Source organism: Aquarana catesbeiana, linkage group LG01 (genome assembly GCF_042186555.1).
Source record: "Aquarana catesbeiana isolate 2022-GZ linkage group LG01, ASM4218655v1, whole genome shotgun sequence".
Lineage (NCBI taxonomy): Eukaryota > Metazoa > Chordata > Amphibia > Anura > Ranidae > Aquarana > Aquarana catesbeiana.
This window is the reverse complement of record NC_133324.1, coordinates 246,484,438-246,502,300: the sequence shown is the minus strand read 5'-3', so window position 1 is coordinate 246,502,300 and position 17,863 is coordinate 246,484,438. Positions and strand designations below refer to the sequence as shown.

The following is a 17,863-nucleotide window of genomic DNA, read 5'->3' as shown; positions in this document are numbered from 1 at the left end:
TGCCAAAGATGGGGGACTCCGGACGTGGATCTTCTAGCATCCAGATTCAACATGAAGTTAGTCAACTTTGTGTCCAGGACAAGGGATCCACTCGCATGCGGAACAGATGCGTTGGTGACCCCATGGGATCAGTTCTCACTGATCTATGCATTCCCCCCTATTCAGTTGCTGCCACGACTTCTTTGCAGGATTAAGCTGGAAAGAAAGCTGGTAATTCTGGTAGCACCAGCATGGCCCAGAAGGTCATGGTATGCAGAAATCGTGAAGATGGCAGTGGAGGATCCATGGTCCCTTCCACTAAGCCCAGACCTGCTCTCTCAGGGGCCGATATTCCATCCTACTTTACGAACGCTAAATTTAATGGCCTGGCTATTGAAACACACATTCTGAAGAAACGTGGGCTTTTCGGGTCAGTTATTGCTACTCTGATTAATGCAAGGAAGCCAGCTTCCAGAACTATATATTAGAGAGTCTGAAGGGCTTATGTTTCCTGGTGTGAATCCAAAGGTTGGCACCCTCGGAGATATATCATAGGCAGAATTCCTGCCTTTCTACAATTAGGGGTAGAGATGAAGTTAGCCTTGAGTACTATTAAGGGCCAAGTCTCAGCCTTATCGATCTTATTTCAGAGACCGCTTGCTACGCATTTTTTAGTCCGGGGTTTCATGCAAGGGGTGATGTGGATTAATCTGCCAGTTAAATCACCTTTGAGCCCTTGGGACTTGAACTTAGTTTTGTCATTGTTACAAAAACAGCCATTTGAACCGATACAGCATATTCCCTTAGTCCTTCTGACAAGGAAGCTGGTGTTCTTGGTTGCTATATCCTCAGCAAGGAGAGTTGCGGAATTGGCTGCTCTTTCATGTAAAGAGCCATATTTGATTATTCATGAGGACAGAGTGGTGTTACGCCCTCGTCCAGACTTTTTGCCAAAAGTGGTGTCAGGTTTTCACCTGAACCAAGATATTGTCCTGCCATCATTTTTTCCAAAACCATGTTCCAGGGAAGAGAAGTCACTACATTGTCTTGATGTTGTGAGAATTGAAAATCTATTTAAAGACAACTGCTCAGATTAGAAAACTGATGTCTTATTTATTCTGCCAGGGGGTCCTAAGAAAGGACAGGCAGCGTCGAAATCCACTGTTGCTAAGTGGATTCGGCAAGTTATAATTCAGACTTATGATTTAAGGGGAAAGATTCCTCTTTTTAAAGTCAAAGCGCACTCTACCAGGTCAGTTAGTGCTTCTTGGGCAATGCATCACCAGGCCTCCATGGCTCAGATCTGCAAGGCCGCAACTTGGTCTTCAGTACATAGATTCACAAAATTTGATCAGGTGGATGTAAGGAGGTATGAGGATATCGCCTTCAGGCGCAGTGTGCTGCAGGCAGCAGTAGAAGTCCTGAGGTCTGGGGGTTCCCTACGGGTTGTCTCTCCCTCCCCTCAAATAGCATTGCCATGGGACGTCCCGTTATGTTATTACTTAGGCTCTGTGTCCCATGATGTACGATAAAGAAAATAGGATTTTTATAACAGCTTACCTGTAAAATCCTTTTCTTGGAGTACATCATGGGACACAGAGGTCCCTCCCCTATTCATGGGGTTTAAGTATATTGCTTTGCTACAAAAACTGAGGTACTCCTGGAAGGAGAAGGGTTTATATAGGGGAGTGAACTTCCTGTATTGGGTATACCAGTGTCCATCACCTGAAGGTGGCCGGTAAACCATTAAGTTATTACTTAGGCTCTGTGTCCCATGATGTGGATTTTGCAGGTAAGCTGTTATCAAAATCCTATTTTTCTGTATTTTTTTAAAGAAACAAAATGTTTTAGTCGTGCTCCCGAAATGTACTTGGTATGTTTTTGTTTATTTTGCCTATGCTTTTTTTATATTTTAATTGTATTAAATTTATTCCTGTTAGGGTAAAGTTACTGCAGGAAAGCTACCGACTTATGGAGATGAACAACCTTTTGCGTGGCTATGGGATCAGGGCATTTAACTTTCCACATGACAAAAATATAATGGTGAGCAAGTAATTAAAGCAGAAAGTCCTGCAGTAAACTGTCTTCAAATGTACTTTTTTCTTTCTGTCCAAAATAATATATTTTTTTTTATCGAAGGGTTTAATCAAATACATCCTAAAGCAAGATTCCCCTTCATCTTTGGAAGATGCTTTGAAAATTGCTAAAGCATATCAGCTGCCCACAGTAGAGGTGTACATATTTAGGCTTGTGCAGCTAATTTATATGAACAGGGTATGTATTCTGTTTTTAGTAATATTAATTACTAATTATATTTAAAATACATTGTACGCCACTGTTACGTGCAGATTTTGTTTTGTATAACGAAGTTGTTAAAAGAGTAGAATTGAGGAGGTGAAAGTTGAATAGAAAATACTATTTACCTGCAAAAACAACATTGTTTCACCTTTGTTAGAATTGGATTCTAAGGAGGTATTATCTCTTGTTTTTGAAAACACAGTATAAAACTTTTTAAACAGTATAAGTGAACAGGTATTATGGACTGCTTTAATATTATAAACATTTCTTCTCATTCATGCATGGAAAACTTTATTTTGCATAAAATGTTTTATTCGTAAGTGATAGCTTTAGGAGGGCCATGCATTTTTGCCTTCTGACTGCTGTAGTGCACGTGCTAACTGGAATTGAGAGCATAGGCATAGCGTAACATGCTGCAGCTTCACTGTCTGGTCAGTAAGTGTACGTGTTTTGACCGAACTGTGCTGATGTTGCCTGAACTAGGGTCCCTGTTGGAAGATTTTCCCCTATTAGTGTTCTGGGGACAGCCCAATATTCAGGTTTTTCTGTTACTTTCAGCGATAATGCTAAATGTGACAAATGGAGGAAGTGAATCTCCTGAACGGGGCATAGACAGAAAAAAATATATCTGACACATGTTCTAATCACTCTCCATTATGTAAAAAAAAGTTTTGCATTTAGTTATATAAATATCACATACATATTTTCCTCAACTAATTGAATCCCCAACTTTAAATGGTTCTAAAGGCTGAAGGTTTTTTTTTTTTTACCTTCATGCTAGGCATGAAGGTAAAAAACTTTCAGGGTGCAGCCCCCCAATACTTAAGCCCAATACAGCGATATGTGTATGAGAGCCAAGGCACTCCGGGAATCTCTCCTGATTGGCTGAGACAGCAGCGACTCCCTCCGCTGTCAGTCACAGCCAGTGTGGAGGGGGTGGGACTGAGCCACGCTCTGTGTGTCCCATAGACGCACAGAGGCGGCTGGGCAGTGAGCATGCCGGAGTGCCCCCAGAGCATGCGGCTTGCTCTGAGGGCACTCGGCAAGGGGGAGGGGCCAGAAGTGCCTGCAGGGGACCTGAGAAAAGGAGGAACGGGGCTGCTCTGTGCAAAACCTTTGCACAGAGCAGGCAAGTATGAAGTTTTTATTATTTTAAAGAAGAAAAAAAACAAGGCTTTAGAAACACTTTAACCACTTGCCTACTGTGCACTTTTACCTCCTTCCTGCCCAGGCCAGCTTTCAGAGCTGTCGCACTTTAAATGACAATTGTGCTCTTTTGGTGGTATTTAATCACCACTGGGTTTTTTATTTTTTGCTAAACGAAAAAAAAGGCCAAAAATTTTGGGGGGGAAAAAGTTTTCCTTAGTTTGTTATAAAATTTTGTAAACCGGTACGTTTTCTCCTTTACTGATGTTAGGCTGCACTGATGAGGAGGCACTGATTGCTGCCAATCAGTGCTGCCGTGGATTGGCACTGATTGACAACACAGGTTGGCACTGATGGGCATGGTTGGGGCTGTCCTGATTATCAAGACACTGATGATCAGTGCCCTGCTTATCAGTGCAGATGTCCCCTTTCACACCAGCCAGTTACCATCTCTCTACTCTCCTCACGCTGTCAGGGATGCCGATAACTGGCAAATGTGTTTACTTTGTGATCGGCTGTGATTGATTGGACACAGCCAGTTACGTGGTAAAGAGCTGCCGTCATTGGCTCTTTACCCCAATCGTGATGTGCTGTGTCCTACGGACAGAGCTAACCACCGATCGCCATGTGCCCCTGAGGGCCCGCATGCGTGACAAGAATGGGAGTATGTCATATGATGTCCTCCCAAAACTAGAGTGGTCCTACCTGGGCCATAATTTGACTATACAGTGGGCAGGAACCGGTTAAATAAAGAATAAATTGACTTAAATCTAGAAGACTAGCCATAGACTAAAAAAAAAAAGTTTGTTCATTCTGCAAAAGGATAATGGTTTCAACCTGATATGTTTTAGTTAAATGCGCAATTTTAGTCATCACATGCTCAATAACAGGTTGGAAGCTGCACACTTTTTCTAACTGTATAGCGATTACTGTAATCTTCAAAAAAAAAAAAAGCACACTTTTTCTAACTGTATAGCGATTACTGTAATCTTCAATAGTTTCAAATTTCATACAGGTAAACATTACCATTTTACTTATTAGAACACATTTCCACAAGATGGAGGAAATGCAGGTTTATGGTTATGCGCTAAGCCAACACCCTGGACACCATATACACATACATCTATCTATAACTGATGTAAACATCTCGCTATTCAGAATTTTTTCCCCCCATAATAATCCACTTGTGAAATATGCTGATCCTAGTTCCTCTGCAATGTAGTTTTGTCACATACTTTGTTTTAGGGAAATATTTTGTTGGAATAAGTGTTTATTAAAAGTATTTTCCTGCACTAGAACAGTGATGGTGAACCTTGGCACCCCAGATGTTCTGGAACTACATTTCCCATGATGCTCAGGCACTCTGTAGTGTAGTGGAGCATCATGAGAAATGTAGTTCCAAAACATCTGGGGTGCCAAGGTTTTCCATCACTGCACTAGAATCTTTAGGAGCCGTTATAAAAAAAAATATATAAAATATATTTATATATTAAATATAAAGATGGAAATAATCAGTTTTATTTTTATGGCAGAAAAAGATCATTAGTAATGAAAAAGTGTAAACAAGTCTTCATTGTTGGCATTTTGCTCGCTATATTTACATTTTTGTAGATATTTAGTTTTCTTTCTTTGAAAAATATTGCATCCACAGGGTGATGAATGCTTGAATCTTTTAAAGTCCATTTCTCCATCTGAAGCAGAAAAAACAGTTGAGCGTCTGTCTCTGTGGGCAAGAATAGCATTGCAGGAGAGCCCAGGCACTTCTGAGGAGGTATTGTTAAAGGATATAAATAACTATTTAGGTTATCTTTCTGCCATCAATCTATAGCAGAATTTGCCGCAAATTTTTGTGGTTTGTTAAAGTGTACGTTACCCTAAATATATGTTTTCTGCGTGTGTGCTCACATATGTGTATTCTATAAATCCTAGTCTATCATTTTCATGCAATTCTTCCTTCTGAAGTACCTGGTTGATCCTCCCAGTCACCTCTTCCCAAGTCATCTTCCAGGATTGTAACATGGGAGAGATAGATTCCGCCTCCTGCAGGAAATGCAAGCACATACATATTTTTTTTCTTTATACATATTTTTTTTCTTCTTTTTAAATCCAACCTCTTTTATTCATATTGAAGGTCATAACAGAGAAAATGTCACATATAGCATAGATTACAAAAATGTACATTCTTGCATAGTTGTACGTAACAAAAAGAGAGAAAACAAAGTCCGAACCAATTTAACGTAAAGTGGTACATGACCACGTTTCAATTCAAAGGAAATCCTCTGAACAGGAGGATAAAGACAAAGTATACAGTGTTCAATATCCCAGGGATTACCTGATGTACAGTAATATAACCAGTACCAAAACACTTTCCAACAAGTGAGCTCAAACATAAAGTGAAATACCAATTAGAGTGCTAACATCAGCACTCATCTACAGTAGCCTGTCCATTATTAATTGAGGAGAGGCTAAACTTGGTGTATCCAACCATACCTGCCAGATTATTTGAAACTTGCATAAAGCTTTTTGATGATGATAAGCAAGTTGCTCACGCAATAATGAGTTTGCCCAATCTATCCATTGTTTCACTGTCTGGATAGTGGGGGCCATCCAGTATCTAGCAATCATCATACGAGCCAGGTAGAAGAGGCGAGATATCATTATATATGCACCTGGTTGGTATAGTTCAGAGTCTAAAGCATCCAATAGGCAGATCAGGGGATCAGTATGTATGGTAACTTGGACTACTAATTAAATAATTTGTACTACCTGGTTCCAGTAATGTTTGTTTCGAACACCTCCAAATCAGATGTATGAAATCGCCTCTATGAGAATAGCATTTACGTCACAAGAATGAATCCCTCCTACCCCAATCAAATAGCTTAGCTTGCGTTCTAAAGGCCCAATGTAAAATTAAAAGTTTTGAACGTTTATGAGAGGCTGACAGGGAAACCCAGGGAAAGGGACTCCAGGGCCAAATCCCATTGTTCACCAGTTATCTCCCCAATATCCTCCAACCATGATGCTCTACATTTAAGTGCAGTGGAATACTGTATAGAGGTAAGCAGCCACTGATAAATACAGGAAATCAGCCCTTTCTTCTCTAATGCATATATCGCCTCAGTAATTAACATCGATTCTGATGTTGCATCTGAACTGCATGCCAGAGTTGCAAATATTGGTAAAATTGTGCATGAGACAGTGAATATTCAGAACTCAACTGGTCATAGGATTTAAATATATTACCCACAAATACCTAAACTACTGTACATATAAATATGCCCTTGCTTTTCCAGGTATGAAAGCCCTGGAGGTTGGCTACTTCTGGGTACCCTGGATTATGCCACAATGGAGTGAAGCTAAGAAAGCCTGTTATATGTAATAAAGATTTCAGGTCACGCCAGACCCCATACAGGAGAGCTGTAGTAGGAGATGAGGATGGGAGAGCCAGTAGACCAATCAAATTAGGATCAGGGTTAGTAATTAGGCCAGTTATAGGGTCCTTATAATCTATATGTCCCCAACCAGCTAGTTGCAAAAACTGGGCTGCAAGAAAGAACATTTTAGAATGTGATACATCTAGACTTCACTTATCTTTAGCATATTGCTGCGTGGTCTCTGGTCCAGGTCTCTGAACTGGAAATCAATATGTAGAAACCACATCTGGGGAATCCACATAGTATCATTATGAAATCTATAGAGAAGTTGAATTTCAGTGGTATAATTACTAAAGCGCTGAAGTGAAAATATATCTATAAATTATGTGAGAGTAAAGTAAAATACATAAATAAATATCAAGATAATTCAGCTGCAATCAATCAGTGACACCCCACTTGCAAACAAATGAATAAATAAAGTGATGCACTCGTATTATCTCATCGATATCCTGCTACCTCATTGTGCTGACAAAACACATCCTAAAGATGAATACATTGTTTCAAACTTATTGCAAAACATAAGCAGTGAAAACCACATCAAAACATATAAGATAAATATCTAAATACAATGTGTTCAGAGTTTTCATGTATGATTTCCTTATTAATGAAAGACCTCCCGGGGATTTTATTCCACAAAAGATATTTTATAACCAGTGTTCTTGTGAGTTAGTGAAAAAATATATATAAAAATAAATATGGGTTTATATGTAATCCAATACACCTCAAATAAAAATTGTGAGTGGTTCACTAATTAGAAGCAAAAATGATACCTCCTCTTCGTTTTTAATCAGGGCTTTGTGAGTCAGGATGAATCAGCGGTGGATAGGCTTAGTCCCTTTCATCTGCCGGCTTAGATCGGTTACTCTCCAGTTCTAGTGCTCTCCCCCATATGAAATACAAGAATGGGAAAATACCATTGCACACATATCAGCCAGTACATACATGAAGCAAAAGACCCCAATAGATTCACTCACATGATCTCTATATCATAGATCGCATTCTCCAGTTATATGGTCATTTTACACTCAGCTCCGTGCTGCTCCATGCTGCTGCTATTTGGATCACTTGCAGACTGCACACTGACAAGAGCGTTACAGGCTCCTTCTCCCCACGCATATCGTCACTGGGCACGTGACTTTTTCAAGGGAAAAAGTCACGAGCGTTACAGGCTCCTTCTCCCCACGCGTATCGTCACTGGGCACGTGACTTTTTCAAGGGAAAAAGTCACGAACGTTACAGGCTCCTTCTCCCCACGCGTATCGTCACTGGGCACGTGACTTTTTCAAGGGAAAAAGTCACGTGCCCAGTGACGATACACGTGGGGAGAAGGAGCCTGTAACGCTCTTGTCAGTGTGCAGTCTGCAAGTGATCCAAATAGCAGCAGCACGGAGCTGAGTGTAAACTGACCATATAACTGGAGAATGCGATCTATGATATAGAGATCATGTGAGTGAATCTATTGGGGTCTTTTGCTTCATGTATGTACTGGCTGATATGTGTGCAATGGTATTTTCCCATTCTTGTATTTCATATGGGGGAGAGCACTAGAACCGGAGAGTAACCGATCTAAGCCGGTGGATGAAAGGGACTAAGCCTATCCACCGCTAATTCATCCTGACTCACAAAGCCCTGATTAAAAACGAAGAGGAGGTATCATTTTTGTTTCTTATTAGTGGACCAATCACAATTTTTATTTGAGGTGTATTGGATTACATATAAACCCATATTTATTTTTACATATATTTTTTCACTAACTCACAAGAACACTGGTTATAAAATATCTTTTGTGGAATAAAATCCCCGGGAGGTCTTTCATTAATAAGGAAATCACACATGAAAACTCCAAACACATTGTATTTAGATATTTATCTTATATGTTTTGATGTGGTTTTCACTGCTTATGTTTTGCAATAAGTTTGAAACAATGTATTCATCTTTAGGATGTGTTTTGTCAGCAAAATGAGGTAGCAGGATATCAATGAGATAATACGAGCGCATAACTTTATTTATTCATTTATAGAGAAGTTGAGATGCCCAGATCATGATTAAATTAATTCTGCCGACAACAGACAAAGGCAGCTTACACCAACTGCGACATTTCAAACTCTGCTTTTCTTGCAGCAGGGCCAGGTTCAAGGTTGGGTATTGATTTGGATTAGGGAATAGCACCACTCCAGGGTATTTAACCTTCTTAGTGGTATTCCCAAGTGTGGCTCGGGGTGAATTTTCCATACTAAGTGCGGTAACTCCAAGCCACACTCGGGGCTGCATCGCAGTATGCAGGGATAGTTACTTACATTGTCCCCAGGATCCTGCGATGTCCCCCGCTGTGTGCGGCGGCTGTGTCTGCCGCCCGATGCTCTTTATGCCGGGCTCCGTTCCCCGCGAGCGGCGCGACGCATGGGGACAGAGCCCGGCAGGAAATTCAAAAAGTGCAAAAAAACAGAATGCATACAGTACACTGTAATCTTACAGATTACATTACTGTAATAAATTATTTCACCTCCCTTTTGTCCCTAGTGATTTGTCCAGTGCCCTGCATGCACTTTTATATTATATATACTGTTCTTTCTGCCTGGAAACTGAAGAATGTCCATAGCAACCAAAAAGTGTCCCTTTACGTCAAAAGCAGTTTTAGACCAGCTAGAAAACAACGATAGTAAATTAGAACAGCAGGATTGAGCGATAACGATTTGTTGGGAAATTCATCATCAGACACTGAAAGTGAAGACAGCGACAATTCTGCAACTGAGCACATTTCAGTGTTTTTGAGTTGATTACATTATTGAATACATTTTATTATTATGTTATTATGTTTGATAATTATTTATAGTTATTATATTATAATTTATGATTTTGTGTTTCAAACTTTTTCATACCCGGGATGCCTACTAGACTCTTCTTTGGACAGATTTAAGTGAGTTGTTCCTAAGAATTATAGGCCTACAATATAAAACGCCAAATTTCCATGCGAAACAATGTACCGCTTTCAGTATAAAAAATCTGACATAATCTTACAGCCAGGGAAGTTAACCCTTTCATGACTAAGCCTATTTTTGAAATTTGGTGTTTACAAGTTAAAATCCGTATTTTTTGCTAGAAAATGACTTAGAACCCCCAAACATTATATATATTTTTTTAGCAGAGAATCTAGAGAATAAAATGGCGATTGTTGCAATATTTTTTATCACATGGTATTTGTGCAGCGGTGTTTTAAACGCAAATTTTTGGAAAAGTGACACTTTCATGTATTTTAAAAAATCCAAACAGTAAAGTTACCCCAATTTTTTTGTATAATGTGAAAGATGATGTTACGCCGAGTAAATAGATACCAAACATGTCACCCTTTATAATTGCACGCACTCCTGGAATGGCGACGAGCTACGGTACCTTTGAATTTCCATAGGCGACGATTTAAAAATTTTTTACGGTTACCAGGTTTGAGCTACAGAGGAGGTCTAGGGCTAGAATTATTGCTCTCGCTCTGACGATCGCGGTGATACCTCACATGTGTGGTTTGAACACCGTTTACATATGCGGGCGCGACTTCCGTATGCGTTTTCTTCGCTGCGCGAGCTCGCGGGGACAGGGGCACTTTAAAAAAAATTTTTTTTTTTTTTTAATTTAATTTATTTATTTTTGTACTTTATAAATTGTGTTTAAAAATTTTTTTTTTTTTTTTTTTTTTTTACTTTTATTGCTGTCACAAGCAATGTAAACATCCCTTGTGACAGTAATATGTGGTGACAGGTACTCTTTATGGAGGGATCGGGGGTCTAAAAGACCCCCGATCCCTCCTTTACACTTCAAAGTATTCAGATCGCCGAAAACGGCGATTCTGAATACTGTGTACTTTTTTAAATTCTGCGCCATTGGCAGCCGAGTAAACGGGAAGTGACGTCATGACGTCGCTTCCGCATTTACAAGAAGAAGGCTGGAACGAAGCCGCTCGCAGCTTCGTTCCAGTCCGCCCCCAGCCGCCGAAGGCAGCCGAAAGGACACCGGGCCTCCCGATCGCACGGGAGGCCCAGTAACAGCGGCGGGAGGGGGGGGATGTCCCCTTCCGCTCCTCCGGTATAACAACCGAGCGACTTTTAGCCGCATTGGTTATTCTATTCGGGTAGCCGATCGCCCGCTGAAAACAACGGTACCGGGATGATGCCTGCAGCTGCGGGCATCATCCCGGTATAACCCCGGAAAGCCAAGTACGCATATATGCGTTCGGTCGGCGGGAAGGGGTTAAATGAATTAGCTTTTGGTATTTGTAACGCACCATTTGGTAAAGGGGTAAGTAAGTGCTCTAAGGGCATAAGCATGGACTTATTCCAGTTAATGGTGAATCCTGAAAAACTGCCAAATCGGGTAATAAGCTGCATCAATGCTTGTAGGGAGCCATCAGTATTTCCTAAATATAATGGGGTATCGTCAGCATATAGGAATATTTTCTTCTCTAGTCCAGCTCTATGGAATCCAACGATTGATGTTAAGTTACGAATCAGGATAGCTAGGGGCTCAATCGCCAAAGCGAAAAAGATGGGGGATAGGGGACATCCCTGCCTCATACCTCTATACCAGGATAATGAGGGAGATAGTTAGTTAATTAATGACGGGCTCGAGGGGCTGAATAAAGTACCTTACACCCAATTTAGGTCCCAGGCCAAAACGAGATAAACTTTCCCAGAGGTAGGGCCATTCCACACTGTCAAAAGCTTTAATTGTAATAAAAATAGGTAATAAAATGTAATATCTGTGTTGGTAATGTTCACAGGTTGAAGTGTTGATGAAGTGCATAATAGAGATCACACATGTGATTTTTTAATGTTTTTTTTTTTTTTTTTTTTGAATAGATAAGATTTCACAATATGGGGTGTTCTTCTTTTTTTTTTTTTTTTTTTTTTTTAATTTATTTATTTATTTTTTTGGGCGGTAAATACTTGTGTTTTTTTTTTCTCATGGGGGAGGGGGGTGGACCAAGAACAATGGTCCTTTTTACTATGGAGGCAGAGGTTTATATTGTAGGCATAACCTAGAGATGCTGTGAAATTATTGTAGAATATACCCCTTTGGGTAAATAAAGGGTGTTATAGACATAATATTAGGGATGCACTGGTGTTAGTATTACATCTCAAATCTCTATCTTGCTTGATTACTCTCCCCACTATAAACACCTCTGGGTTGTGAGGAATCAGAGGTGTTTTTTTTTTTTTTTTTTGGGGGGGCGGTACATTTTTCTTTTTTTCCTCCCCCCTCCCTCTTTTTTCTGCTCTCTCCCCATCGCTAGTTTGCTTACTTCCCCTTTCTTGATTTATCTCTTCTCTGAGGGGATAAGATGACTAGGGTAACGTTAACATCATATAATGTAAAGGGTTTAAATAGCCCAGAGAATTGACCTAGGTTACTAGATGAATTATGGAGACTTAAATGGAGACTTAAATCTAATATTATTTTTCTCCAGGAGACACATTTCAGAAAAGATAAAATTTCTAGATTAAGAAATCATAGATTCCCAACGGTGTATCATGGTGCCTCTCAGTCATCTAAATCAAGTAGGGTTTCAATTCTTATTTCTAAACAGATCCCATGGAAGGAAATAAAAGTAATCTCAGATGAGAAGGGACATCTCCTCATCGTCAGGGGGCTTCTTTGTGAGCAAAAAGTTACTCTTGTTAACTTATATCTGCCAAACGAGGACCAGGTCTCCACATTGTGGACATATCTTCACCTTGTACAACAACACAAGGGGAGGGCCTCTTGTTGATTGGAGGAGATCTTAATATAGCGATTGATCCTTTGATGGATGTGTCGAAAGGAGTTTCTCATCTCTCAAATTCCAAATTACGTAAAGTCAAAAAAATCCTTCATGATTCTCAGTTGGTGAATACGTGGAGAACTTTACAGGTAGATGATAGGGATTATACATTTTTTTTTCAGCCAAACACAAGACATACACCAGAACTGATTATATCTTTCTTTCACAGAATGTTTTGATAGACATATCGGAGGCCTATATAGGCTCATTTACCCTATCCGACCATGCATCGACGAGCTGTATTATAGAAGTAGGGAAATCAATGCCTCCTGAGTGGCATTGGAAAATTAATGAGATACTGCTGAAAGACCCAGAATATGAGAGACAGATAGCACAAGAGTTGGAATCCTTTTTTGAAACTAACGACACAGGGGAAGTAACACCTCTGTGCCTATGGGAAACAGATAAATGTGTTATAAGAGGGATCTTGATATCTCTGGGGGCGAATAGGAAACGTCTTCTGACAGCACAGATAGATTCGCTACTTAGAGATATCCAAACATGGGAAACTACTCACAAGAGATTACAAACCCCACAGATAGAGTAAAAGCTTGTGCGTCTACGTGAAGAGTTAAACTCGCTACTTATAGATAAGGCAAAGGCTAAATTAACCCGATGTAGATGAACATTTTATGAATTTGGAAACAAAACAAGTAGGATTCTGGTTAATGCCCTGAGAAAGACGAGGGCACGGAATTACATATCTCATATTAAAACACAAGGTGATGTGTTAGTTGACTCTTCACAAAAGATAGCACAAGCTTTTAGGGACTACTATGCAAACCTATGGCTACACCCTATCTTATTATAGGAAAGATAAACAAAAGAGGCCTTGGGATTGTGCGGGTGAGGGGGAGAGTGGAAGTAAATTACCTAAGGAGTAAGGAGAGAAGAGGGGGGGGGGGGTTTGAAAGGGATAATATGATTGGTACCCAGAAGTAATAAAAAATATATACTTTATTAGAAATATACAAAAGAAATATTTAAAACAGTGAACAGTTCATACAAAATATCTAGACCATATACATGAGTGTTTTAATCAAGGAAAACATGCATATACGTGGTACTTGAGAACCCAACATGTTTCGGATAAAAAATGCAATTCCTTCTTCAGGGGTTTCCTGTAAGGATATTGTATGATCTCGGGGGGGTACATAGGTAGAATATACCAATCATTAGTACACATATACAGTATACATTATACATATAGCTATAAATGGTAGGTCATAGGAGCTTATAAGGGCAAACAATCATGATAAGAACTTTGGGAAAACGAGAAATATATGTATATTTGTATATATCATAAGGAAGAGAAAGGACTTACTCGTTCACAGAAATGTGTGCATATCCCAGGCCGGACTGTAACTTGGTAGCTTAACAGATGGTGCTCCAAATCCTAGTATTATAAGTTATTTTCAGAGAAACTGGCACAGAGATTTGTGACCGCCTTTAACTCATTACGAGAAGGGCGGATAATACCAGCAGAGACACTACTAGCCCACATAGCAGTCATACCTAAAGAGGGGAAAGACCCTTCCATCTGCTCTAGCTACCGCCCAATTTCCTTGCTCAATGTTGATCTAAAAATCTTTACGAAAATCATAGCAACGAGATTAATGCCCCACATCCCTATGCTGATCCTGATCAAGTGGGCTTTACTCCAGATAGAGAGGGTAGAGAGAATACTCAGCGGGTGCCGAGTGCTACACATCTCTCCCAAACTCATCATATCCCCTAGTGCTGTTATCCACGGATGTGGAGAAGGCATTTGATAGGGTTGTCTGGAGATTTTTAAAAGCTATGATACAACATATTGGATTGGGGGCGGGGATGCAGAGCTGGTTCTCAAATCTATATTCAACGACGACGGCACAAGTTAAGATCAATGATATATTGTCAGATCCCTTCCCAATAGGAAATGGGACTCGCCAGGGTTGCCCATTGTCTCCTATTATTTTTTTTCTTAACTTAGAATCACTTTTGAGAATGATATGAGCTAACGGGGATATTAGAGGCATTTTAACAAAAGGCGGAGAACATAAAATTGTCGCTTATGCGGGTGATTTGATGTTGTTTGTTTCTTCGCCACTAATATCCCTTCCATCCCTACTACAGTATCTGCACACATATGGGGCACTGTCGAATTTCAAGGTGAATTATGAAAAGTCAGAAGCGATGGGGGTGGAGCTGGATACTGCTCTTCAACAGCAGATTGCTTCCCAATTTGTGTTTAAATGGACAAATTCTCATGTTTTGTTACCTAGGAACAAAGATACCGAAGAAACTGTCGAGGGCCTTTGAACTTAACTTTGCCCCTATGATGCGTCAGTTTAAATTAGATTTTCAGCGATGGAATAGGGAGGTTTTTACATGGTTCTTTAGGATCAATATTATCAAAATGAATGTTATGCCAAGGCTGTTATACCTATTCCAGACACTACCCATAAAAATCCTTTATGGGCTTTCTGAAAGATATTAGATCAGAGTTTATGAAGTTCATTTGGCCCGGAAAACCAGCGACGTTGCTTCCAAAGGAGAAAGGGGGGGGGGGGGGGGAGTCCCGGATCCAGTTAAATACTATGAGGCCTCTCATCTGGCACGGGTAGTGGATTGGTGTGTGCATTTAAAGAAACCATGGATCCATATGGAACAGGCAACTATTGATTTACCTTTGGGGGGGCTTGTCTGGATTCCAGACAGAGACATTCCGCAATCTGTGAAGAGACACCCAATGGTGGGTGTGACCCTACGAACACTTAAGAAGATCTTTAAAACCACCACTATCTCGCCAGAGCCGACTCCCATGGCTCCAGTTCTGGGCACATCGACTTTTCAGCCAGGAATGACAGATCCCCATTTTAAGGCCCTGTTACGACAGGGCATTAGTAGGCTTTTTCATTTTTCAATAGAAGGGCGAGTGATGACAAATAGAGAGATTGAAGGCAATTTCTCAGCAGACCTAGATTTCCTTAGCCGGTTACAGTTGAGTACATATATTCAATCTCAGTTAAGAATCCCTGCTTTAATACGTGACCCCTCAACTTTTGAACAGATATGTTTAAAGGGGGAATCATTGAAACACTCACTGTCATATCTATATGCCCTGCTAATTGAAATAGAGGCCCCACATGAATTGCCTTTTCTGCAATGTTGGGAAAGAGATCTGGGGGTATCTTTCTCACAGGCACAAAAGGATAGGTTTTTATTTTTCGCTCACAAAGCCTCACTGGCGAGTAGATATCAAGAAGGAGGCTATAAAATCTTTACGAGGTGGTATAGAACAACGGCAGCATTGCATCGGATATTTCCTCAAGTATCGGATGTATGCTGGAGATGTCAGGAATCGGAAGGCACCGTGATACGTATTTTTTGGGAATGTCCAATGTTGAGGGAATTCTGGCAGATGGTTGAGGAAACCGTTGAAACGATTGGGGTGTGTCTCTTGGAGAGAATCCGGCAGCCTTTCTCTTGCATGACACCCCATTGTCAAATGAAAAATATAAAAACTCACTGTTAAAACATTTGCTCACTGCAGCAAAGGCTTGTATTCCAGTATTGTGGAAAAGTAATGTATCCCCAATGAGATTACAGTGGATGGCAAGGGTTTCAGAAATTCAACAAATGGAAGATCTGACTATAACAATGAAAGAACAGGAGGAAAAATATTGGAGTATCTGGAATCCCTACTTTTAATATAGGGAACAGACTCTCCTATCTGAGTAATGTTGGTCAATCCTGAGATAGTTATTTAATAGTTAGAGACTGGGCAGTGAATATGGCTGAGGTGGGCCTTATTGGGTGGGGGGGATTCTATTTAATGTTTTTTTTGTTTTTTTTTTTTTGTTTTTCTCTCTCTCCTTGCTTATCTCTCTGCCTATAGAGGCAAAACCAGGACTTGTTCTCGGAGAGGAAAAAGAAATGGTGTTTATTTTGTTAAGAGATTGAGCATGTAACATGATAATTAATATCAATTCGGATTAAGATAAGAAGAAAAAACAAAATATATAGAACTGTGGTGTTGTGCACTATGAATCCTTATTTGATATGATTGTATAATGTTTTGATATATGAAAAAAATAAAAATAAAGAATTTATTAAAAAAAAAAAAAAAAACAGCTTTTGCTGCATCCAAGGAGAGAATGACCCTACATCTCACATTATCCACTGGCATCTGTAGGTTAAGGAAAAGACGCCTGATATTATTGGCCGTAGATCTGGAGGGAATAAACCCTGACTAACTTGTATATAGTCTAGTAGGTAAAACCCGGGCCAGAAGTTTTACATCTGTGTTAAGCAGGGAAATGGGTAGCTGTGAATCTGAAAAAAGTGCATATTTGCCTGGTTTAGGAATAAACACATAAATGTTTAAAAAGGCCACCCACCAGCTGCCCCTCAGTTCTTGTGTTCTCTGCATCCTGCACAGAGGAGGATACACAGCCCCAGTTTGTTTTACATTTTTTATTATTATTTGGGGCAGGCACAGAAGCTGGTCTGTTTTAGCGTGGTCAGTTTTCATCCGTTAACTGGATTTTTAGAGTTACTGGACACTGTGCAGACACCCATGCTGGTGTTGGGTAGTTTAAGTCACCACACCCCCAACCTATCACAGCCTTCCTCTGGCACACACCCCCTCTTGATCACACCCTGCTTCTTGAACATGCCCCCTGCTTAAACTCGCATCCTGCTCTATGGAATAAAAGGAAAAGTGTGTGTCCGTAGTGTCCTGTGCCCCACACTGTCAGGAAGAAGAGATGTATGGTCACATGATAGGACATTTTAACCTTGTAAAAAGGGTAAATCATTTCTTAAACTAAGCCATACCTCCTGTATTAAGAGATGTCTATATAATTATATGTTAATTATTTTAAGATTGATTTTTTTTTTTTTTTGTGGGTTTCATTTCACCGAACCTTTCTTCTCCAGCTTTCATTCAAAGTTCCCTGCCACAATTAGTTTCATACATGAGGCCCACATTCGAGTAAAAATCATTTAGCAATTTTGACTCACACATTCAATAATTGTATAATAATTGTACGACGAAATGGTTTTCTGCTGATAATGTTTTGTTTATGAAAATTTGTTTCAGTTCAAGGAAGATCAGAAAAGAATTGCAAGAACACTAGTGGATATTCTCAAGTTCAATTTGTGCAGCATTAAAGGTGTGCTATTAGTGTTCAAATCATTTGCAAATTTTAAA

The 17,863-nt window shown here is 39.9% G+C and overlaps 1 protein-coding gene across 1 annotated transcript in view; it reads left to right on the top strand.

Annotated features, from left to right (window-relative positions):
• Positions 1–17,863, top strand: part of KNTC1 (kinetochore associated 1) — a 521,537-nt gene that overhangs the window by 199,070 nt on the left and 304,604 nt on the right. Inside the window, exons 29-32 of the mRNA XM_073627545.1 lie at positions 1,920–2,022; positions 2,119–2,253; positions 5,075–5,194; positions 17,753–17,825. Coding sequence (XP_073483646.1) covers positions 1,920–2,022; positions 2,119–2,253; positions 5,075–5,194; positions 17,753–17,825 — 431 coding nt within the window. The remainder of the gene's footprint in view (positions 1–1,919; positions 2,023–2,118; positions 2,254–5,074; positions 5,195–17,752; positions 17,826–17,863) is intronic.